Below are 24,253 nucleotides of genomic sequence, written 5' to 3' on the forward strand. Positions count from 1 at the left end.
AAATGCTTCTTACACGTTTGCAGAATGACAGCAAAAACAAATCCGGGGCGAAATGTGTATTTGTTCATCAGGAGGTGTTTGGAATGACTGGTGGTTCTGTAAAATTACGAATAATCACTTTTAACATTGTTAGATGTGAGTGATTCCTGCCAAATTAAAAACTTTAGAATGACGCACTGGGAGTACGTCGTTTATACTTCCATATCGCTGTGCGAGTAGCAGGAGCCCTAACGTTGTTTGTGCCATAGTGCAGCGAAAAGAGTTAACGAGCACAGAAGCGTTTGATATTGACACACACACACAACTCCGGCACAGGGTTAAGCGATAAACACTTCCCAGATCACAATTAAGGGTGCTGTCTCGATCGGAGGGAGGTACCATTCTCTCTCAGAGGGGAGGGTTGGTATTCAGTACCAGCTGTTGCGAAGCTTCACGGCAAAAACACACCCAGAAATAGAGACGCGTTCAGACGCACTTAGTAACTGCAATGGCTGCCACTGGCGTTCTCCCTTTCATAAGGGGGGTAGACCTCAGTGGAAATGACTTCAAGGTAAGGACTGAGCGAAAACAAAAACCAACGGATTACACGCACCGCTTTCGATTCCTTCTTTTTTTATGGGATGGTGGTGTTCTGTCGTGAAACACTGCGATAGTGTCACTGGGCGTCTACGAGGTGTCGGAGGGCACTGCAGGCAGAAGCTCTGGTCTTAGGCCCTTCTCGGTCTTCCGTAATTTAGCAAGAATAGATCCTGATGCGGGCTGGTGCGCCTAGATGACAGCAGAGCGGGTTTTGATCCTGCTCTGTTGCCGTTTTTATGATCCTGTGTGTTGGAGTTTGGGAGTTTCTTTTTTCATCTGGCGTTTTTGAGTTGTTTCAGTGTTTGGCTTTGTCACACGCGTTTTATCCGTTCAAGCTTACAGGAATAAACCCGGCTCAGTTCAGTCATAAGTGTGAGATACAGTGGTGGCATGGTGAGGGTGTGAGTTGGACTGGACGTAAGACGTTTCAGTGAGGCCTGAATAAAATTCTGTGTTCTGTAGGGCGAGGTTTAACCTTCCAAGACTCTGTGTTACATACATTTACTTTTCGTTGTTAACTGTACAACCGCAGGTTTAATTCGGCTCAGTAATCGCAGTTTGTGAAATAACATTCAGATTCAAATATATAGACAGACCCTTGTGTAGCTTCCGCTTACACACAGGTGTGCCAGGCACACGACTGGCTATAAAGTGCTTTTACGTTGATGTTGGTTATTCCATCTGTCTTCTTTACAGCCACTCCAAGTACAGTATATACTGTAAATGTATATCCAACTATTATTGTCCTACAGAAAGACCTGTGAGTTAGGACTGGATGTGGACAGTTCTCAGCTTTGTCTTTGGTGTTGTGAGTGGGATATCGGTGGTCCTGACAGAATTAGGTGCTGTTTATTTTTCTCTTCTGCTGAATGGGCTTAATATTGATTCTGCTGATCTGTCTCCAGGGAGGTTATTTTCCTGAACACGTCAAGTCTATGACCAGTCTCCGATGGCTGAAGCTGAACAGGACTGGGCTCTGTTACCTTCCCGAAGAGCTGGCCTCCCTCCAGAAACTGGTAATCTCCCTTGTTTCGGGTGCTACTGAAAAAAAAGCCACCTGTCCTGTAGTTTAAGGATGCTCGTGTTCACTGAATGGACTTTTCTCGTTGGGCACAGGAACATTTGTCGGTGAGCCACAACAGCCTCACGACGTTGCATGGAGAGCTGTCGAGTCTCCCTTGCCTCAGGGTGAGTAGAGCCTGGTCTGGAACTGTGCTAGCTCCAAGGCTGCTCCAGACCTTTCTCTTTGAGGTTCTTTAGACTGATTACAGCTCAGTCAAAGACAGTCGTCTCCAGCGCATCCTTTAAAACGAGAGAGAAATGGAGCCGACCGTGAAATATCGAGAGGAATGGAGGCTGCCAGGTTCAGTTCTCCTCAGATGTCCAGCATCGTAATCATTCTTGACGTAATTTCTTACATTTAGAGAAAAAAATATATAAATGGTGTTCGGAAGCATCTTTTCTGTTCATTTGGAGTCCAGACAAATTTGCTATGACTTAATGCTAAACAAACATTTTTTTTCCAATACGTTTAGTTCTTGGTTGTTGTTATTCCTCATGAAATATGGGTTGGGGAGGAGTCTCTACTAGGGCTTAATCAGTGGACTTTCCACTTTTAAAAAAACCTTGCAGCACTATAGATATGTGGTGCCTTATTTCTGCGGCTGAGTGATTGTATTTTCATAACATTTGCCTCTTAAAACAAGATAAGAACGGGCATTTCTACATTATAGATTTAATATAAACCGAAGGAAGAATAATTTCAGTTGGATGGAAGTTGGAACATTTATCTTCTGTGCAAAAATGGGGACAGTTTTTGTTTGCTTTCTAAACTTTGTAAAATAAGTCATGTGCCATTAGGATTATCAGGGTTTTGGGGGGGTAATGTGGAAAGGCACAGCTTTTGTTTAGTGAACTTGATTGAGGTCTGCGTTTGTCTAATTTCTGGTTAGGCAAAATGTTCAGGCATCTATCTGAATCAGTTGTGTATTCTGCTTTCTGACAGGCTATCGCGATGCCTCTAAGCAGGTGTTTGTGTGTGCAAAGGCTGTGAAGTCACATGTTGTGTTTTCTCCCCCATTGAAGGCTATTGTGGCCCGAGCCAACAACCTGAAAAACTCTGGAGTTCCAGATGATATTTTTCAGCTAGATGATCTCTCAGTGCTGGTATGTAAACCTGTTTCTTCGTGTCCTGGATGTCTTTGTGTCATTGGCGTAACTGTTAACTTAAAGGGGAGCAATATATCATAAATCAAATGAATAACTCTTTATATTTTACCCTTAGTAACTTTCCCTCAATCTGTTTTGCCATCTGTATCAGTGTAATTATTCACCAACTCCTTTATTTTGATCAGAGCTTCTTCTTTAATACCTAGGGGTAAATGTTTCTCTGTATAGTCAGCATTTCAGACAGCCAGAACTAAAAACCAACTTTGGGAAATTATTTTTGGTTCTCCTTTCTGGTTGAAAGAAAATCCTTTCGGTTTTTGTCCAGTAGACTTTTCATTAGTGTCTGTGAGCCGGAAGGGAGGCAAAGTTTCACATTTTCAGCTCATTGTTATTGTACTGTCCTGCTAGCAGAGAAATTCACAAGAATAAAAACATTATAATGCCGATATCTCAGTGGGCTTTCAGATTGTGTATTTCCACTTGAAAGATAGGATCAGCCTATAAAGATGAAGATGTTTTAAAAGTGAAGATCTCCCTTCCCCCAGAAACCATTCCGTTTCCAATGAACGGAGGCATTAGTTCATGTAGCGTGCTTGGTTTCTAGAAGGTGCTTGATTTGAGCCTCTCATTCACTTGTTTCTTGAAATAAGCTTCAACTCCAGGCTTCCACAGACTTTTATGAGCAATACCAAATGTTTAGGTATTTTTAAAAAAAGTTTTTTTTAAAATCCTTTATTAAACCAGATCAAAGTCAGTTGAGAACAAATTTGGAAATTTCCTATGTTGATCTGGAAAATATCCATGCTGGAGCAAACTGAATGGAAAGGGTAGAGCCCCTCCGGTCTGGAGTCCTAAGCCCTAACCACTACTCCACACTGCTTCCCTAGATCAGAGATGGCAGAGAAGTTGGTCTTGTCCATTCTGCGTTGGAAAAGAAAGTGTGCCCAAACAAGATTGAAACAGCTGTCAAACGAAATGTGTTGTATAATAATGTCATTATTATTTAGTCTTTTTTTTCTCTTTTAGGATCTGAGTTATAACCAGCTGACTGAAATTCCTCGGGAGTTGGAGAACTCCAAGAACATGCTGGTGCTTAACCTCAGTCACAACAGGTGTGTCCCTGCCTGACAACAGGCAAGCTGACTGTTTTTGTGAACGAGGAAAGTTTAAAAAAAAAAATGTTCAGGGTTTTATGACAAGACCTGCAATGCTGAGGAGAAGGCATCTTCCTGACATTTCATATCACATTCCTCATCTCTGCAGCTTACCGACTTGACTAATTGCATTATGGGGATCCCTTCTAACTGCTAAATTTTAAATATCCTTGCTTTGTTTTCTCTATACCTTTTTATGTAGCCGGACATGGCTTTTTTGTATCTCTAATTTCAAATTGCTCACGTCCATACTGCCTTTGCCCATCCTACCCATCATGCCCCTCACTGTTCCTTCTCTTTGGCTGGAACACTGATTGCTCGATCTGTTTTTAAAAGCAATAATGGTCCCCTCGAGTGAGACTTCTTACACTTCTATGATTGAGAAGGGTTCTGCTCTTTTCACACTATCAAGTCCCCAGGAAGGGAACTGGTTAATTAACTTTCTCATGGTGAACGGTTTTGATGTTATTTGAGTATTTTTTGAGAGTCCAAATCCAACTGTGCCTTTACATTATCGAAGAAATGAAGTTAAGGACGAGTTACTCACTATTTTCCATAAAATAATAATAAACTTTATTTTATATAGCACCTTAAAAGGTGGCTTCTCAAAGCGCTTTACAGAACGTTAAGAGCAACGATGAAAAAAATACAGCATGCACAATGAGAGGAGACAGTAGATGGGGGATACTGAATACAGTAGGAGCAGAAGGGTAAAGAACAGTAAAACTAAAGAATAAAACCTTATGTTTACCTACCAAGGGATTTCTTTGCATGTAGGCAAAAACCCATTTTATCACTGGCATTGTATTGATTGCCATCAGATGGAACTATTTTCAGTATTAACTTTTGTAGGTTATTTTAACCAACAGCTGTCAGAATCTATTTCGTGTGTTTGTGCCGTTCTTAAATGAATTATTGTCTTTCAGCATTGAAAACATCCCAAATCAGCTGTTTATTAACCTGACCGACTTGCTGTACCTGGACGTGAGTGACAATAAGCTGGACAGCCTGCCCCCTCAAATGAGACGCCTGGTTCACTTGCAGACCTTAATACTCAACAACAATCCTCTCATGCACGCACAGCTGAGGTAAGGAGGAAACAGCCATTTTCTCTTCCATGCTTAATTCTCGTCAGGATGTGAAGACCAACATTCAAGCTTGCCGAATCAAAATCAGTTATTCAATCTAATTCAAGCTGTGCAGTTTTCCTTTAAGATTGGTTAGGATCTATGTATATATTATGTTTTTTTAAGTAGGGAGCAATGTCAGCATGCGTAGGCTGCAAGGGAACAAGTAAAGGTTTATTCCATCCTGCAAAGAGAAGAAAAACGACATTTTGGCTGTGGAGCCTTCTCACACTTGTTTTTGTCAAGGAAAGAAACTAATTTATATTGGAACGTTTCAGCATGAATTCTAGTCATTTTAAGACGCAGAGTTCCAGATTTGAACTGAAGCTCACGCGTAAATATTTTTTTCTGTGCAGACAGCTACCGGCTATGGTTGCTCTCCAGACTCTCCATTTAAGAAACACTCAGCGAACCCAAAGCAACATGCCTACTAGCCTTGAGGGCCTCACAAATTTGCAAGGTAAAGACTCTGCTGACTGTTTCATCAACAGAGACTAGAAAACAGAATAAACATTGTTGGGAGAAAAAAAGTTTGACTCCATTTTTAAGCGTCCTCATGTAAACTTAACTTTTTTTTCTGTATATGGGTTCATTAAGGGAAGCTAAGTTGTTGAAATGATTTTTTTTTTCCCTGGGAAATTCTTTGTAAGCATAAATCATAGAGTATCTTCACCAAGTTCATGCGAGACACAAATGTTTAATTTTTCTTGGCTTGTTACATCTTCCACTGGCAGTGTTCTGTATTTTTTTTTAGAAAAAACATCTTTGTTTGCACAAGCAAATATTTTTAGTTTTTCTTTCCAGAAGCTGTTGAGGATATATGATACCATAAACACTTTGGATCTTGTAGATTTTTTTTGGTTCATGCTAGTTCATGCATTTATCACTTCACTTATTTCATCTAAGTCTCAAACACTTCTTTCAGACGTTTAGGTGTCCATATAAACATTTTTAATTATTTTAGTTTTATCTTGTGACGTCAGGATTTTCTCTTTCAGAAAATGAGTATTAACTGTGATGTGGTACAAGCTACATAAAAGCTCTACACAAGCTCATACTCTATAAGTGAGGCATGCACATGGCTCTGATTTTGCAGATATTGACCTGTCATGCAATGACCTGACCAGAGTGCCGGAGTGCCTTTACACTCTGTCCAGCCTGAAGCGTCTCAATCTGAGCAGCAACCAGATTTCTGAGCTCTCTCTGTGCATTGACCAGTGGACGCAGATGGAGACCCTGAACCTGTCCAGAAACCAGCTCACATCTTTGCCTGTAAGAAGCCTCATGTGGATTTATGTTCAGAGTTGATGTCACTTCCTGTTGATGTGTTGTGCTTCCACCTTCACAAAGGACATCTCGTCTTTAGGACTTGTTGATGTTTTGTTCTTTGTCCTTAATGGGCACTGTAAAAAAAGGGTTTATATAGGTTAGCTAAGACTTCGGGAGGTTATGTAATTTTATGGTGTTAAAATTCTTTTATTTTAACTTGAATTTGCATACTTTTGTTATATGGATTTGATATAATTAAACCTGCTTACAAAATGTTTTAAGCTAAATGCAGGAATTTATTTGTAATGTTCACTCAGTATGTTTCTCTTTATAAATTAAGTACTTGTAACGGACAAAATAAGTGATACTGTTATCTTTCCCCCAACAGTCTGCAATTTGCAAGTTAATCAAGCTGAAAAAGCTGTATTTGAACTCAAACAAGCTGGATTTCGATGGTATCCCATCAGGCGTCGGGAAGCTAGCCAGCCTGGTGGAGTTCATGGCAGCAAACAACAATTTAGAGCTTATTCCCGAAGGTCTGTGCAGGTGAGTGTTGAATTACTTTGTAGCGTCTTCGGTAAACAGACTTTCTGGTCTGTGATCTCCAGAGAGCTGTGGATATAACGCTTAATTTTGTCTCTCAGGTGTGGGAAACTTAAGAAGCTGGTCCTTAATAAAAATCGCCTTGTAACATTACCAGAAGCTATACATTTCCTCACAGATCTTGAGGTAAGAGTACAGTTTTTTTTTTTTCTCCTTGTTGTCTTTTGTTGTGTATACTGTTTGCTGGCTAAATATTGAACTCCGTACTATGAATCTCAACCTTTATACCACATAGGCAGGTTTTCTACCTCTTTAGCTTCCTGTCTTGTTCCTAGGTCCTGGATGTTCGAGAGAACCCGAACCTCGTGATGCCCCCGAAGCCTGTGGATCGAGCAGCCGAATGGTACAACATCGACTTCTCTCTGCAGAACCAGCTGCGGTTGGCGGGGGCCTCCCCAGCCACTGTGGCGGCTGCTGGAGGAGGTAAAAGCAATCCGTTGTGCTGCGATTGTCGTTGGGGGCTCAAGTCGGCCATGCTTGGAGGACCTATAGCTTCCAACCTGAGGTCTCATTTATATTAGTGTAATTAACAATACATGGACTATCGACATTTTTTAAAAAAATGTTTAAGGTTTCTTTTTTGTAGATACCTGGGACAGTTGTTAAACGTTTTCACGATGGAAATGTTCAGAGCAATTTTCCTTCCAGAAGCTGCTTATTCTTTTCACCATTTTAAGATCAGATCACTTTATTAGCCTCATACAATTTCTTGCAGTAGGAATTTGTCTTTTCACATACCCCAGCTTGCTCTCCAGGAGACACACGGGCACACAGACGGGGAGAGAGATGCGTGGGGTCAGAACCATTTATACGGCGCCCCTGGAGTAGTTGGGGTTCAGGGCCTTGCTCGGGGGCCCAACGGAGTAGGATTCCTCTGCCGGCCGCGGGATTTGAACCGGCAACCTTCCAGCCACAGGCACAGATCCTTAGCCACAGTGCCACTTGCTAATGAGTAAAGACTGAAATCCACAGATGTTTTTGCATGTATCCAATCTGTCTTAATGCCAATGTAGACCTCACTATAACCATTTCCCCGGCACTGTAGTCTACCTGAAGCTAGTTTATTTGCAGCACGTTCTGTGATGTTGTTACCGTTTCACTTCTTGTTAGGCAACAGTCCCAGAGACCCCATGGCCAGGAAGATGCGGCTGCGACGCCGAAAAGACTCGTCCCAGGATGACCAGGCCAAGCAGGTGCTGAAGGGCATGACTGATGTGGCACAGGAGAAGAACAAATCCATTGAGGTAAGACCCTGCCTCAGCACTACAGCGAGACTTCGGAAATACATTTATGAAGTAATGCGTGCTAAAAACTTAAGTATATGGTCCAGTGTTGTAGCTTTATCTCGTGATTTATTTAAAGAGTCTCCTGTTCCAGGCGGTCTTCATCTAAACTCTGTGCCCTGTAAAAATAATTGGGAATTAAAAAGTTAAAAAATCCAAATGAGTTCACAAAGTTCATGTTTCATATTTTGAGGGAAGACCAAGTACATGGTGTTTTTCTGATGTGGACACAGCACCTGAGTGAGCAGTCTTGAAAGGACATTGCCTCTAGGCCTGACTTGTCCTCTATCTCTCCCTCTCCCAGGAGAACGGAGATATGAAATACGGTGACCTGAAGACACGGCGCTGGGATAAGAACCTGGAGAAGCCTCAGCTGGATTACTCCGAGTTCTTCATGGAGGATGTAGGCCACATCCCTGGAGTCACTGTGTGGCAAATAGAGAACTTCATCCCCACACAGGTCGATGAGACTTTTCATGGGAAGTTCTACGAGGCAGACTGTTACATCGTACTTAAGGTAACGGCGTAATATTGAACCTCATCCTCCTCTGGCTAAAGGGTTTAATTTTTATGAATCCAGTCATAACAAGAGTCCTAAATAAGACAAGGAGGTGTTGGGGAGCACTTCAATTCTGTCCTCCATGTTACTTTGTTTTGCAAACGTGTGTCTGGGTTTTTGTTTTTCAGACTTTTCTAGATGAGAACAGCTCCTTGAACTGGCACATCTTTTACTGGATTGGACAGGAAGCTACTCTGGATAAGAAGGCCTGCTCTGCCATCCACGCAGTTAACCTAAGGAACTACCTGGGGGCTGAGTGCAGGACAATCCGGGAGGAGATGGGCGAAGAAAGTGAAGAATTCAGTGCAGTAAGTACAGGGGCAGAGCCCTTTCTGTTGTGTAGGTGTAGATGTGCTTGTGTTTTTCTGAAGGAAGATAGACGCCCTTATTGATGTACCTTTCATTGATAGGTCTTTGGCAACGACATATCCTACATTGAGGGAGGGACAGCCAGTGGCTTCTACACTGTGGAAGACTCGCAATATGTCACGAGGTAAAAAGAAATCTTTCCTAAAGTGTGATAAAAATGGATGAATGGAGTTTTTTCATTGAAAATAATATGCAATTACAGTTTTAATGACTTTTTTTATTTGGTGGAAGAATGATCTGCCATGGTGTGTGTCTGTGTCTCTGTGGGCCCTGTGATGGACTGGCATCCTGTCCAAGGTGTACCCTGCCTTGTGCCCGTTGCTTGCCAGGATAGGCTCCAGTTCCCTCGTGACCAATTGTGGATAAATTGACAATTCCTAATGCAAGAAATTGTAAAGGGTTAATAAAGTGATGTTACAGCAGTTAAAAAAATGGATAGATGGATGAACTGCTGTGTTAAGCACATAATTAAGAACCTCGGTGGTTTTAAACTTGTCTGATTAAAAACGGGCTTGTTTCCTCTACAAACAGGCTGTTTCGTGTATATGGCAAAAAGAACATCAGGCTGGAGTCTGTTGCGCTGAAAACATCTTCTCTGGACCCACGGTGAGCTCTGGAATCCTTCCTACTCAGTGTTAGAATGGTATTTGTGCTGGAGGCTGAAGAGTAGTCGGCCAAATGAACTACAGAAATGCTATTAACATTGTGCATTCTAAAAACAGTGTGAACCTCTTATGAAGTATAAATATTCTGTTGAAAGAGACTAGAGGGATTTTAGAATAAAATCATATGGAGGTGTCTAAGCTGTACTTTTTAATGCACACTGGTTTTATGATCTCATAAAAAAAAGACTGTGAATATGATACATTCCAGATTATTGGAATATTACAATATTATTATTATTATTATTATTATTGGAATATTCCTGACACTGGAATATTACATTCAAGCGTTGGATCAGATATGCTCACAGGATGATTGTGTTTTCAGACGTTTCTGTAAGAAAGTGTTTCTAGATCCTGAAGTACTATTAGGAATTCATTTTGCTTGTGTTCCTGCTCTTAAATACAGCGTCTACTGTTTCTCTTGTGCAACAGCTGCAAAGCTTTGCAGGCTTCTGTATCGCTGTTGCCTTTCTGGTTAAGTGTGCATTTGGGTATATCGTGTGTTTCCTTTCTATGCTCATTGGAACACTGTGTTTGTCCATTTGCCAGGTTTGTCTTCATGCTGGATAATGGTCTGGAGATATTTGTGTGGCGCGGAGCTCAGGCCACACTGAGCAACACCACCAAAGCCAGGTACACTAGTTACCTCCGAGTGAGAGGTGCTTTTTTTCTTTTCGGAGTTCCACCTTAAAAGGGAATGTGGTCTCAGTTAGCCTTTTGAAGATCAGAGTTGCAGGGCTAGCAGTGAAAAGAATCAAATGTACGCTATAAATACCCAGTGTGGTATTTATGCTGGGTGTTACAGCCAATGAAGGTGGTTGCTGAGAGCACAGGTGGGGCCCCAGGCAGTCATGTTTCAAGCATGAGTTATGTCGCTGACCAGCTATGGCTGGAATACGCTTTGTGTGCCACTTAGGTAGAGAGGCCAGGACCGTCTTGTTTTTTGTAGAAATGCTGACTCCTCCTGGAGACACTACACTATTGGTGAGAGGGTCTCTTACTGTTCCCCCAGCTGGTGTTAAAGCCACTGTAAGGCACTGTGGTGCTTGCAGTGTGTTAAAGGATCAGTCTGGAGGCTGAAGGAGGAGCATGTGTGAAGATCCTTGCTCAATTCTAGTGCAGTGTAGGTTCGCTTGCTGCATATAGCAAGTGGAGAAAACCCATTATATATAGTTTTTTTTAAAAAAGACCTGTCTGCTTAATATTTGTTGCTACTAAGTCACGTTTTTAGGTTTTTTGTCTTATAAGAAATAATGATGGTTTCATGTCACGAAAGTGACTTTGAAGAGTGCTGAAAACAATCACGTGCAAAACAGATTCATAATACTTATTGTAACGTGATTTCATGTAAATATAAAATTAAAAGGGAGATTCTGATGTTATATACCTTACATCCTCATACCATGTGCGCAGTTGGTTGACTCAGGATATGCAGGGAAAGTTCAAGTGCCCTCCTGTTATTTTTTTTTACATGTTTGTGTCCATTTGGGTAGGTTGTTTGCAGAGAAGATCAATAAGAATGAGAGAAAGGGCAAGGCAGAAATCACACTGCTGGGTCATAACCAGGAAACGCCAGAATTCTGGGAGCTGTTGGGAGGACAGCCAGAGGAAATTAAGAAGCATGTTCCAGATGACTTCACTCCGGTTCGGCCAAAACTTTACAAGGTAAAAGCAGACTCATTAATCCTGATTTTTTTTAGTTGACAGTTTCCACAAATTGTTGACACCTGTACGTCAGCCGTAACCTTATTAATCCAAAGCTGAGAGCTGCAATCGTGCTCTTAAGTTTTGATGTGTGCACAGCCAGATATTGAGGTTGCTGCTATCCAGTATGTTGTTGATAAACCTTGGAATTAAATGGGACCAAATTCACATTTTACTGAGTGGTACCAGGTGGGTTATGGCCTGAAAAGATGTATTATGCTGCTAAAGTAGAAAATGAAAATGGGTCTCCCACTCTACTTTTCAAAACTCTACCTTAACGTGATTCACAAAATATGAATGATGGCTCAGGAATTCATCTTTTGTTTCTGTAATCGCTTCTTCATCAATTGAATTCATCGCAGCCTCATTGCTTTGTTTTTGTCCTTTCTAGGTTGGTCTTGGCCTGGGCTACCTAGAGCTCCCGCAGATCAACTACAAACTGTCGGTGGAACATAAGGAGAAACTCAAGCTTGATGTTGTTCCAGAAATGAGACTGGTACTGTTCAAAGTCTTAACGGTCACGTGCAACAACAAAGACTGCATTCCTGTTTATTTTGTGCCACGTTATGTATTTGCTTACAATCATTGGAAATGTCAGTGCAACTTGATATCGAGATCTCTTCATGAACGCAGGTCCAGAGTCTCCTGGACACCAAGTCCGTGTACATCCTGGACTGCTGGTCCGACGTGTTCATCTGGATCGGACGCAAGTCCCCCCGGCTGGTGAGAGCGGCGGCCCTGAAGCTGGGGCAGGAGGTGTGCAGCATGTTGCACCGGCCCAAACACGCCATGGTGATCCGCAACCTGGAGGGAGCCGAGTGCCAGGTACGGGCTGCAGCTGCGTCTCCTATCGTCAGGGGACCACTTGAACCTGGTCTCTGGGAAAGGTCAGGCACCTGCCCTGTGATCAGTTCACCCAGTTTACTTTCTCCACTGTCTGGTTATTGGGGCCTGAGTTCCTCCCAAGTTTTTAAGCCTAGCTCTAGGCTAAAGACAGACCTTGCATGTGAAGCCATTGATTCGCTAAGACATGGAGAGAGCAAGTCCTCAGCATATTTCTGCTTACTGTGCATCCATGACTAGTTAATTGTCCTAACAGGTTTGTTTTCACTGTATCTTTTTATTTAAAGAGTACCTCTTTAATGTGTGCGTGTAGTTGGGTCTGTCAGTCATTTGTTTGATCATTCTGCATCCGTGACTTGGTATTGAGTGTATTGTTATGAATTGAGGGGAGCAGAGGTAAAAATCCCAATTCTAGATTACAAGCCCCCCCCCACAGGCATGAATGAAAACTGGTCAATCAATTTGTGATTTTTTTTTTGCTTCTTTGGCACAGTAAGAAGATGATTAAATTAGGCACAAACTTAGATAAATTGATTTATAATGCTGAACTCAAACAAGTTATTTACAAAGACTGCGAGCCTCCTGAGTCCTGACTTTCTACAATCAAAGTTATCCTGACTCATCACCTCAAAAGATTGACAGTTAATGCTCAGAAAAGCTTTATTGGTTTTCAGTACACAAAGAGTTAACCTGCAGTGCTGGTGCTTTGTTTTGTTTGTAGGAAGGTGGAACTCTCTCTGTCTTTCTTCCTGATAAACTGCGGTGGTCTTGTTGGACCGGCTACTCACCTCTGAATTTGCCATTTCATTATCTTGTTTGGGCATCTCTCTTAGAGGTCACTGCCCACCTGTGTCTCTCAATCCGAGAGAAGGAGTTCACTGTATGTGGCTTGGGATTATAAAACTGACTTCTTTGGCTATCCTTTGTTCCAGGACTGACGTAGCAACAGGCTTGTAATTGGTTCATAGTAGCAGAGAATGCTCTAATGAAGGCCGCAACCTGTCCAGGGACTTTCAGTCTGCACAGTTTTCTAGACATATTGGAGCTGCCCAGCATTTGGCTTGCACAAGCCATACTGTATGTGTGGTTCTTATTGTTAATAGATTCTACTGGCAAATTTGGGCATAATGTTTGTCTCTATCATAATTGTTCATGGTAGAACTACTATACCACCCAGTGTAAAACATATAACTATCAGAGTTGCAAGTGCATATTTTCATCTAGTTAGTAACAATTCAGGAATATTTTGTTGTCACTGAACACATGATCACTGATCATTTTTTTTTTTTAGTGATTTAGAAGCAGTGGTAAATACTCGATCTGCTCCATGCTGAAACCACGCTGAAAGTGGCATACAGTTCCAGCAGAAGTTCTTCTATTTCCTCAGTTATTTTGTTTACTGTTTACATACTAATATTTTTTCAAATCTGAGTTAAACAAATAGATATCGCAAGAATCATTATATGCTTTTTCATCACCGAAAAGTACAAAAGAAGAGTAGTGACTTATTTTTCTTCATGACCATTTGAGTACGTTTGTGGTAAGAACCGGTCTTTTGTTAGAGTTTCTTAAAAGGGAGGCACGTTTTCCAGAAATGATCTTAATTTTCAGTCTTTTTTTAGCACTTCTACAGAATTCTGGCAAGGGTAAATTGTTTTGATTAAAGGAACAAAATGAATATAATTGCACTGATCCCATCTGTGTCAAGTAATCACAGGGGAGGATATACATGCTGATATAGAGAAAAAGGCGATTTTAAAAGGAATGTTTTGCTGTGTTTCTCATCATTTTTGAAATGGGAAAAGTGAATCAACAGTGTGTACCATTTAAAAATAAAACGGAGCTAAAAAATTAGACCATGTGCAAGCAGCTCTGTGACTGTATCAGGATCTTTTTCCGCCCTCTCTTGTGTTCATATAGGTTTTCAAGTCCAAATTCAAGAACTGGGATGATGTGCTGAAGGTTGACTACACCAGGAATGCGGAAAGTGTCCTGAAGACCAAGGGCCTAACTGGGAAAGTGAAGAAGGACGCTGAGCAGAAGGACCAGATGAAGGCCGACTTGACAGCCCTGTTCCTCCCAAGACAGCCTCCCATGCCCCTTGCAGAGGTGTGATCTTAGACATTCTCCACGTCTGTCATCAAAGCAATCAAACCTTGTTTTATTGCTAAAGAGGGCTTTCTTCCATCTGAACTCACTTAGTCGTGACAGTAAAGAAGTTACCTCATCACCAGCGTCCAGCTCTTTCGCTAATATAGGTGGATTAGTGGTTATGCAACGGACATATTCGTGTGAATATTGGTCAGTTGCAGATGATCAGTTAATAAAAATGATGCCGAAAACATTTAATCAGTAGACATATTAGCCTAGACTATCAGTAGATGTCTGTATTCTTTTCTTCTAAATGTGTATAAATAGTAATACATCTGTTTTGATGGAAATTTTGTACTATAATATGGTATATACTATAAAAGTATAATAATAAATATGGTATTTTGATAAGCACAGTAAACATACTCAACCATATTTCAAGAAAGACAAGATGGTTTTCATTCAGATATGAACCATAGCAGCTTGAAGAAAACTACTGGTTCCTGTTAAGGCCAGGATATTAATCATCTGAAGCAAAGCCATGTTTATGAATAGTTACTTTTAAAACGTGTGACGGCTTTCAAGGCCTTGCAGTGCTTAATGTGATTTTAACGTCTCTCGCGGACCAGTTCTAATTGTGCCGATGTGTGCGTGTTGGTCCACAGGCAGAGCAGATGATGGAGGAGTGGAATGAAGACCTGGATGGGATGGAGGGTTTTGTTCTCGAAGGAAAGAAGTTCGCCCGGCTGCCAGAAGAAGAATTTGGGCACTTCCACACACAGGACTGTTACGTCTTCCTCTGCAGGTGAATCGGAGCTGAATTAAGCAAATTTACTGTGCTATATAAAGGCGCCGTCCTTCAGATGTGAAGCAAAACCAAGGTCCTGACTCTCTGTGGTCATTAAAAATCCCAGGGCGTTTCTTGAAAAGAGTAGGGGTGTAACCCCGGCGTCCTGTCCAAATTTCCCATTGGCCTTTCCCAATCATGGCCTCCTAATAATCCCTATCTGTGAATTCTGTTCTCCTCCACACTGATAGCTGGTGTGTGGGGAGCGTTCTGGTGCACTATGGCTGCTGTCTCATCATCCATGTGGGGCTGCACACTGGTGGTGGTGGAGGGGAGTCCCCATTACCTGTAAAGCACTTTGAGTGGAGTGTCCAGAGAAGTGCTATAGAAGTCTAAGCAATTATGATAAAGAAGGTGTTTCTTATGCCTTTTCCCACATTTTTTTCCCTTCCTAAAGTCAGACACACAAAAATAGCTTACAGTATTTGCTTGCGTTCAGCATGCAAATGTAGCCATCAGTATGCTGTTCTTTAGGAGGAATAACGTTGAGATAGTACAAACTGCGGAAAAAACATTCTCCTGAGCACTCATGATCTTTCGTACCGGGATAGTCGCCTTCATATTAATCTTCTGCCTGTTTTCTTTTTGGAATGATCACTAGTGAACACTAGCCTTGAATCTAGTTTGAAGTACAGGCTCGTTTACTGACTTTCTGCGGGACGTTACACTTGATTTAGGCCCGCTTTTAAAACCTTCCCCAGCCGTGTCTAGTCATACAGTGTGTAATGATCCCGAGTGGGCAGTGGCCGTGCAGGGCCCCCAACTTGTCTGGACCCCTGCGCCGCGTCGGGTCCGGGCCTTGAACTGGTCTCGTCGGCTGCTCTGCACAGGTACTGGGTGCCCGTGGAGTACGAGGAGGATCCGAAGAAGGGAGACAAAGACAAGGGCAACGAGGAGGCCGAGGAGGAGGAAAAGCAGCCGGAGGAGGACTTCCAGTGCGTGGTTTACTTCTGGCAGGGCCGGGAGGCCTCCAACATGGGCTGGCTGACTTTCACCTTCAGCCTCCAAAAGAAATTCGAGAGTCTGTTCCCTGGCAAGCTGGAGGTAAGTGAGAACGTCCCTCGAGCCTTTTACTTTGTGTGCCTGGCCTGCTGTTTCAGGGCCCTCCATTGCTGGAGCTGGTTACAGCATACTCGGACATACGGGATCGTTACTCTAATTAAGTCCAGCTTTTACGAGCTAAAATTAAAGATTGTGCTGTGTTGGTAGCCCAGACAGTTCATTGCTCATACTGCAGCGCCCCGGTTCCTCAGCAGATGGGGTTGGTGAGCTAATCAAAACTATTTTCTAACATTTGTGATGAATTAATACTCTCAGTCACATCAACAAGCAAAGGAATAGGAGTGGCCATGATAAATTGGCTTGCTTCTTGGCTTCCACCATTTCAAAAGTGAAAATTAGAAAGCGCATAACCACAGAGAAACAACTCAATTTTCTGTGGAGAAATCTGAATGACCTTCATAAAAGAAGAGTGTGGTTAATTAATTTATTTTGAAAACATTTATGGTATAAACCGATGCCTGGGCCTCAGTTTATTTTCCCACTATGGTTTTAGTTATTGGGAGAAAGTTAATAAGCAGAATCGGACTGTTCTTTGAAAAGAGGTCAAGGTTTTGATGTTCTACAAATCTGAAGAAGGGCAAATGATGATAACTTTAAAACTACTCTTGAAGAGCTGAGTGTTGTCAATATTTGAGAATGTTATGGGCTGTACACAGCCGGAAATCTAAGTAGGACTTGTGAGAGGTCTTCTGCAAGGTTTTTGTTCCAGAATGTCTAGCTGCAATTTTTTTTTGCCCGGTTCTGAAATCCAGTAAATGTGTAGAGCTAGTGTCTTGGATCTCTGTACTGTTCCCAGCCCAGAGCCAGGCTGTGGTGGTAGATCATTGATTTAAAAAATGAAACACAGCATAGACATCAAGACCTTAAAATGAAAGAGTTTTAATTAGTCTTTTCACTTTTTACATTTTATCTCAAATTCTACACAGATAGGTAAATCTCAAAGTCCATATTTAAGGAGTGCTTTTTTTCATAAACCAAGGTTTTTGCGATATCTTACTACAATGACACTTTCCGCATGGTTTGTACCTGAGAATGGTACTGGAGGTGAATGTCAGAACCGAAATGTTCCAAAATCGAGGAGAACACTGTGATTTGTTTTCACCTTAATATGGATTGGGCATCCACAAGTACTCAATAAAATGTTACTCCACATCCTTCCTTAAATTTTACATGTTGCAGACCCGATGTACTGTATGAGCCCCTGTGTGTGTACTTTCAGGTTGTGCGAATGACTCAGCAGCAAGAAAACTTGAAGTTTCTTTCACATTTCAAGAGGAAGTTCATAGTGCACAAAGGGAAGAGAAAACTGAAAGACAACAATGTGCAGCCCAGCCTGTACCACATCAGGACAAATGGAAGTGCTCTCTGCACCAGGTAAGCCGGACAACAGCTGGACTCTTGGCAACATCTGGAAATTTCTGTGTAGATTGTTTTCCTTTCATAATTAGAGAAAATGACTAAAGGCTTAAAAATGTCAGTTACAAATATTCTACCTCATATAATATAATGTAAGCAAAGAATAACAGAATATAAATTATTTTAAATAATCATGTTGTTGGCCCTGTAGTGTGAAATTGTATGACAGATCCTCAGTGGCTCATAATGAAACTATGATTCATTAAAACGCTAAGAATAATGAAATAGAACTAATGGAAAACAGTAGGTATTTGAGAGATACCAAGGATGTTTTGCAGATGCTCAGTAACAGTGGTCCTGGTATATTAGTGATATTCTATTTTGCTGTATGTTATTGTACATGTTGTTATATCATGTTTTGTAGTGTTTATGATAAGAATCAGAAATGTTTTTATTTGCCAAGAACAAAACATACAACGAATTTCTCTTGGCACAGGTATCAACGTAAATTCCAGTAAAATAAAAGAAAAAAAACCTACAGATAAAAACAAATTTCACTGACATTTCAAAGTATATACAGTTGAATAATCATTGCAGTACAATGAGTACTATATATATTTACAAAAAATATCAGCAGCATGTGCCATTAAATACAAACGTACAACTAGTCACAGAGAAGGAATACAAAAAGTGTCCTTGATTAGGAGAGGTATAGACTGGGGAAAGAGCTACAGTATATAGGTGTCAGTTAGTCCCAGTTTTTAGGACTCTCACTCTTGGTCACCGCTGAGAGGGAAAACGCTGGAAGAGAGAGTGGAGTGGAGCACAGTGGAAAGCACAAAAGCAAACATTGTGAAATTAAAATCTTAAATCACACCTGAAGGGATTATGTGTCTTATTTTTTTATTTTATTGTTTAGGACAATCCAGATTCCTACAGACTCCAGCAACCTCAACTCTGAATTCTGTTTCATTTTAAAGGTATGTTAAGTGTTTCAGGTCAGTATTTATATAGGACTTTATATGTTCAGGGTCCTTTTTTACTTAAATGCTGAATGCAATGGCAGTATACTAAAGCTTTTTAATAAAAGCACAGTTCAACACTAATAAATTATTTCTAGAATGTTCTGTCCGTAAAGCTAAAATGACCGAATTTAAGCAAAAACGACAGATGTGTAAAGCCTGAATGAAAGAAATCAAGAACAGTGTTTTGTTTCTAAGCTAAATTCTTATCTGTTCAGTCATTACATTTTGTATAAGATGTTTATATTTTTCCTTGTTCTGCTCCATGCAAATCATTTATTTAGTCATGTCATTTCCTAAGTCGACCACAAAAATTCGGCCAGCTGTTTCTGATTTCCTTGCCTTCTTTCTGTCAAGAGCCAGGGTCTGTAACTCCCTCCTGCTGTGCGCAGGGGCTGACCTGTCACACCAGCAGATGTAGGTGGATGCAGCTGTTGCTTTCTCAAGATAGGCAGTTGGTTAAACAAATTCTGTTTTGAATCTGTTCCAGTTTGGGGTAGAACTGGAGAACTCTGGAGACCTAACACTGATCCATCCTCAACCTGTCTGTACCACATTTTACAACATTGAACTCTTAGCTTAGAGATGGAAGTAGTTCCTAGATCATGCCTAGATCATACTTTTCATCCCCCTGATTTTTGTTTTCGTTTGCATTCAGCATTTTTTTTCAAACAAAAATCCTTCGTTTTTGTTCCAGTAGCCTCTCAGTTTACCCCCAGTGTTCAATAACATGCATATCCATAGAACTGTCTTGTGTGAATATGAAACTATCACTTATGAAACTTCTGGGAAGATTTAAGGAAATCCAGATGTCTCTGAGGAAAAAACTTACAGTTCATGAAAATATTTTTCAGGACTCGTAGTTCCATTTTCTGTGGAGTAGTAGAGGCCTTTGGCTTCTCCTATAAATGCAAAATCTCAACATTGTTTTATCTGTCAACAGGACCTTGTTTCACCTTCGACTCCATTATTGAAATTGACGCAAGGTTCCTGTTGTCATCGTGCGTTTACATCTTAAACTTGATGTAACGTTTGTATTAGCTGTGAACACCGGTTATCGGTATTCTCAAGATCTCTTCAACAAACTGTCTATATCCATCGTTTTATAATTAAAGTCTCTGTAATTTAGGTGCCGTTTGAGAGTACGGATAATCAAGGGATAGTGTACACGTGGGTGGGAAGAGCCGCAGACCCAGATGAAGCCAAGCTGGCTGAAGACATCATGAACACGATGTTTGATGACACTTACAGCAAGCAGGTAAAATGGAATGATCTGATGGACTTCATACTGCAGACCTCTTCATGGTGTTCAACTTTGTTAAATGCCTTGAGCTTTGTCCTGTTGAGCAATTTAAAAGCCCATCCTAGGGCATCATGGTTAGTTTTTTTTTGTCACCCTGGAGCAGGAGTGAGTCGTATGGACCTTTTGACTTCAATTCTAGGTGATCAATGAAGGGGAGGAGCCTGAGAACTTCTTCTGGGTTGGCATTGGTTCCCAGAAGCCCTACGATGAGGATGCAGACTACATGAAATATGCGAGACTCTTCAGGTGAGCTGTGGTGATTTCAAAGTTGCGTAACGTAAAAATGGCTGGCCGCACGCTTAAGAATGATTAATCCTTGATGGGAATATTTTCAAAATAGGTTTCTAATGCTTTTTCTGGTAGGTTGGTGAAAACCTTATACACATGGTTTATTACAACTGTTTTTCCAGGCATATTTAAAAATTGTGGAGCTAAATCCAAAAATCAATGTGTGCATGAATGAGTTCAGAATTCTGTGTATTCTTTTCAGCAAATCAACTATGTAGCATTGTTTTCTGGCACAGATGCTGCCATTAGGTTCTGTGTGTATAGCCTCAGAACTCATCTTTTAAGAAAGTATGTTATAATATTCTGAAGGCAGCACAGGAATTTGATTAACAAGCTGTTATGTTGAAGAAAACTAAATTGCATTGACCTGTGATGCGTGAAACCAGTAAAAGCATATTCGACTTTTTGTGGCAGCTATTGAGAATGGTGTCTTTGAAGATGAATTCAGTCTCGGTGTCCATGCTCTTGTTTTAGATGCTCCAATGAAAAGGGCTATTTCTCCGTGTCTGAGAAGTGCTCGGACTTCTGCCAAGATGACCTCGCTGATGATGACATCATGCTTCTGGACAACGGAAAAGAAGTGAGCATTTGAAAGGATTTTAGACTTGAACACCTGACAAAGCAAAGAGCACATTCCCTTTAAACACGGAACAGAATATTTATAAATCAGCCGTAGTTGATGCACTGTTGTAGGATCATTTGTCTACAGTACTTGTGCAGATACCATCAGTTTGAAGGTTAATTGACAATGAATTATGCTGCTTTGCATCTGGTTTGTGTGCATGTGCTCAGCTGAAACGAGCAGAAATGACAGAGGTGGGGCAAGAGGGAATCAGCAGTTACTGATCTGATTGTACTGCCTTTGCTTTTCAGGTCTACATGTGGGTGGGAACGCAGACCAGTCAGGTGGAAATTAAGCTGAGTCTGAAAGCTTGTCAGGTAAGAGCAACTCGGTTCGTGTGCCATCACATCGCTGAGAACCCAGCGCTCTGATTTCTGATTTCTAATTTCTAATGGCTAATTAAGCAAACAAATTGAGAGGATACCTTCAAAGCAACCCTGTCTGTGTAAAAAGAAAAGTGAAAAGGCTTAGTGCATCTAAGTCTTATTTCTGTCTTGAAGGCATTACTCTGTTTTTCTTTAACACCAGTTTCTTTAACAAAAAAGGTGAAGCAGACATCCCAACTTTGAAAAATTGATTTCGGGGGATTATACCTCCTGTGGAAACGTGTGGACTGGGGGGGGCGTCCCCCTTTAAAAAAAAAACCAACAACTATATAATTAAATAATTTGATGATATATATATATACTTTTTTGTACTTCTTTGCAAACCTTTGTTGTTCAGAGATGGGCCTTGCGTTGCAGATTTGAGCAGATTCTCGGATGGCTCAAGGTCATATTATATATAATTAACCGATTCGTTGATGAGTTTCGGACTGGGGGTGTCAACAGAATAAATTGCGGGGGGTGGGGGTGATTTCCGAGAGATTATGGATCGCTTGAGGCAGTCAGGGAGGAGGCGCTGATTTCCGGGAGACTTGGGATTTCTGGTGATGCCAACAATTCATTTGCCAGTGATTGGTTTCAGGCACAGTTACTCTTTCTCTCCGGTAGGTTTACATCCAGCACATGAGGTCAAAAGACCCGGAGCACCCCCGGAAACTGCGGCTTGTGCGAAAAAGCAACGAACCTCACAACTTCACTCGCTGCTTTCACGCCTGGAGTTCCTTCAAGAAACCGCCTGCATAAGAATCCCGCCACGGCCACCCTGACTTCTGGTTGGTTGGCCAGGGTCATGTGACTTTGTGCTTCGTTCTTATTGGCTGTGAAGGAGCTCAGTTATTTGGGTGAAACACAATTAGAATACGGTATGTATTGGCTTGAGCTGCTACTTCATAGAGTGTACTGTAATCCAGCATTCAAGCTTCCCACAAGAGCTTTTGCATATTTTGCTGCCTGACTAAGCGATATATCGGACAGTTTTTTAAGATTCTGTTCAATAGATTTGCACTGAAGGCATAGTCTAATGAATAATGATGGCTTATATGTAAGCATCAAAGTTGTTAAAGTAATAGTTTAATGTATAGAAACCAAGTCTGTACCTTAAGCTTACAAAACACTTCATTTTATCTAAGAAGTCACTATTAAAATGTATTTTAAATCGCATTTACCTTAGTATAAAAACTCCTTAGCTTTGCATAGATTTCAGGCAAGCCATAGGATTGTATATTGAAAAAGTATTTCTGACTTTGCTTTATTGGAACACCGAAGACTTTTAATCAAAGAAATGACTTTTATCTAATATGATTACTTGATAATAGTAATAATTCTCTCTAAATCGTATTTCACATGTCTTTCTAGACTATATAGGTATTGATGAGCATATGGTAATAGCATATGCTAATATTTCCCTTCACATATAAATGTACTTTACTTAACCAAAAAACTTAGTGAAAAGATTAGGAGGAAAAATCTGCATAGAGCAAGCACAATATCCATAGTATTCTCTAGTCTAAATCCTTAAAACAGCACATCATTGCCATTTGGTGCAGCTTTGTTATTTTGTAAAGGTAAAATTCTGTTTCCTGAGAAGTGCTTTATGAGTGTGTTTTGTTCAGTTATGAAATTAGTTGCACAGCTTAACAATTTTTTTGGTAATGGGTTAAAACTGTGCCAATCATGCTGGGCTCTCCCTTTGGTTTTTCAGTGATACAAAAATAGCTGTGATTTTAGATGTTTTTTTAACGAATATGCTGGTAATTAAGAGACTTTATGTATTAGTTTAAATGTACTGTTTGCTCTGGAACTGCTCAGTAATTGAGAAATGGTAGGATGGGGTAGTGTTCCAAACGCACACAGATGACGATAAACTCAGGTCGACCACAGAAGAAAATTAAAATCAACAGCTATTGATGGAAGTCTGACGTAATTGAACGGACGATTATTTTTTTACAAGGGCTTGCACGTCACAATGAAATAAGGAATACTGTACATTTATTGTTCTATTTTGTCACAGTGACATTGTCAGGCAAATATATTTAGAGATGAGGTATTTTTAGAAAAAGCTTTTTAGGGGCTTGGTGCCAACATAAACAAGAATAGCTTTGCTCACGCGCGGAGATGTCGCAGGTGCCCTTCGATCACGCAGGCAGATACAATTACAGGAAGGCAAACGTTTTTTTTTTACTCTGGGCGATGGAAATCTTGCACTGCTACAGCTGTTGTGTTATCACGGATCAGCTCGGCTATTCTGAGTTTCTGATTAGATTTTCTTTGCTTGGGGTTTTTTATTGTTTCTTTGTGGTATTGTCTATAATCTGTCGTCTCACTTCCCTAGCCATATTCAATTACACTCGTTTTCCTATTGCCGAATCTCTGGAGCCTATTTTGCACTTGCCTCATATATTTCTGTGGAGACTGTATCACTATATCTGATTTATTGAGGACAGAAATGTCTGTATTTATGTATTTTGTATTAAAAATAAAATTGCACATCACCTTTCAGTGAGCTTTGCGCTTGATTTTGAACTCCTCCTGACCCTGCTTGATCACCACCTGCAATTTCAGTAAAAATATCTGCTCAAGAGCACAGGCTCCCAGCTCCAGTGGTTCAGGTTATGGAAGAAGGGTATTGCTGGCTGTTAAAATGTCTGGGAGAAGGCTGCAGTGAATCTGCTCAAGGGCTAACCAATCCATTTGATGCTCCTGCATAGCCTTAACACACGGGTGATTTATTTAAAATAAATTCTGGACATGAAAGACTGGATTGGGGTGGTATTACTGGTCTAGAGCACACAAATTAAGGTATTTAACAGAGAACAGGAGACCCTTGGTTAAACGATCATGTAGTTTATAGATAGGTGTTTTAGCAGTGTACAATAGCGCACAAATGTTAAAAGTGAGAAAACTGAGTCAATAACACATACACCTATGTATTGAAAATGGCCATAGTTGTATTCT

General features: G+C 40.9%; 1 protein-coding gene across 1 annotated transcript; it reads left to right on the top strand.

Annotated features, from left to right (window-relative positions):
* Positions 1 to 232: 232 nt before the first annotated feature.
* flii (FLII actin remodeling protein) lies at positions 233 to 23,797 on the top strand. The gene is made up of 30 exons (XM_069180633.1): positions 233 to 550; positions 1,485 to 1,595; positions 1,696 to 1,767; positions 2,665 to 2,745; positions 3,775 to 3,860; positions 4,829 to 4,990; positions 5,386 to 5,489; positions 6,126 to 6,301; positions 6,687 to 6,844; positions 6,943 to 7,027; positions 7,177 to 7,324; positions 8,012 to 8,145; positions 8,489 to 8,701; positions 8,872 to 9,051; positions 9,154 to 9,236; positions 9,644 to 9,718; positions 10,327 to 10,410; positions 11,271 to 11,442; positions 11,873 to 11,977; positions 12,115 to 12,306; positions 14,245 to 14,433; positions 15,081 to 15,220; positions 16,093 to 16,306; positions 17,544 to 17,698; positions 18,600 to 18,660; positions 19,832 to 19,960; positions 20,145 to 20,251; positions 20,768 to 20,873; positions 21,167 to 21,232; positions 21,908 to 23,797. The coding sequence occupies exons 1-30, from the start codon at positions 488 to 490 to the stop codon at positions 22,040 to 22,042; spliced, it is 3,786 nt and encodes a 1,261-aa protein (XP_069036734.1). The 5' UTR covers positions 233 to 487; the 3' UTR covers positions 22,043 to 23,797.
* The last annotated feature ends 456 nt before the right edge of the window (positions 23,798 to 24,253 follow it).

The sequence above is a fragment of the Lepisosteus oculatus genome, chromosome 19, assembly GCF_040954835.1.
Source record: "Lepisosteus oculatus isolate fLepOcu1 chromosome 19, fLepOcu1.hap2, whole genome shotgun sequence".
Lineage (NCBI taxonomy): Eukaryota > Metazoa > Chordata > Actinopteri > Semionotiformes > Lepisosteidae > Lepisosteus > Lepisosteus oculatus.

Bases quoted from the DNA above. Each gene is read 5' to 3' on its own strand.
- flii (XM_069180633.1), top strand. From the start codon at position 488: ATGGCTGCCACTGGCGTTCTCCCTTTCATAAGGGGGGTAGACCTCAGT. The intron at 9,719-10,326 runs GTGAGCTCTGGA...TCCATTTGCCAG, and splicing joins ACATCTTCTCTGGACCCACG to GTTTGTCTTCATGCTGGATA. The intron at 20,874-21,166 runs GTGAGCATTTGA...TTTGCTTTTCAG, and splicing joins TTCTGGACAACGGAAAAGAA to GTCTACATGTGGGTGGGAAC.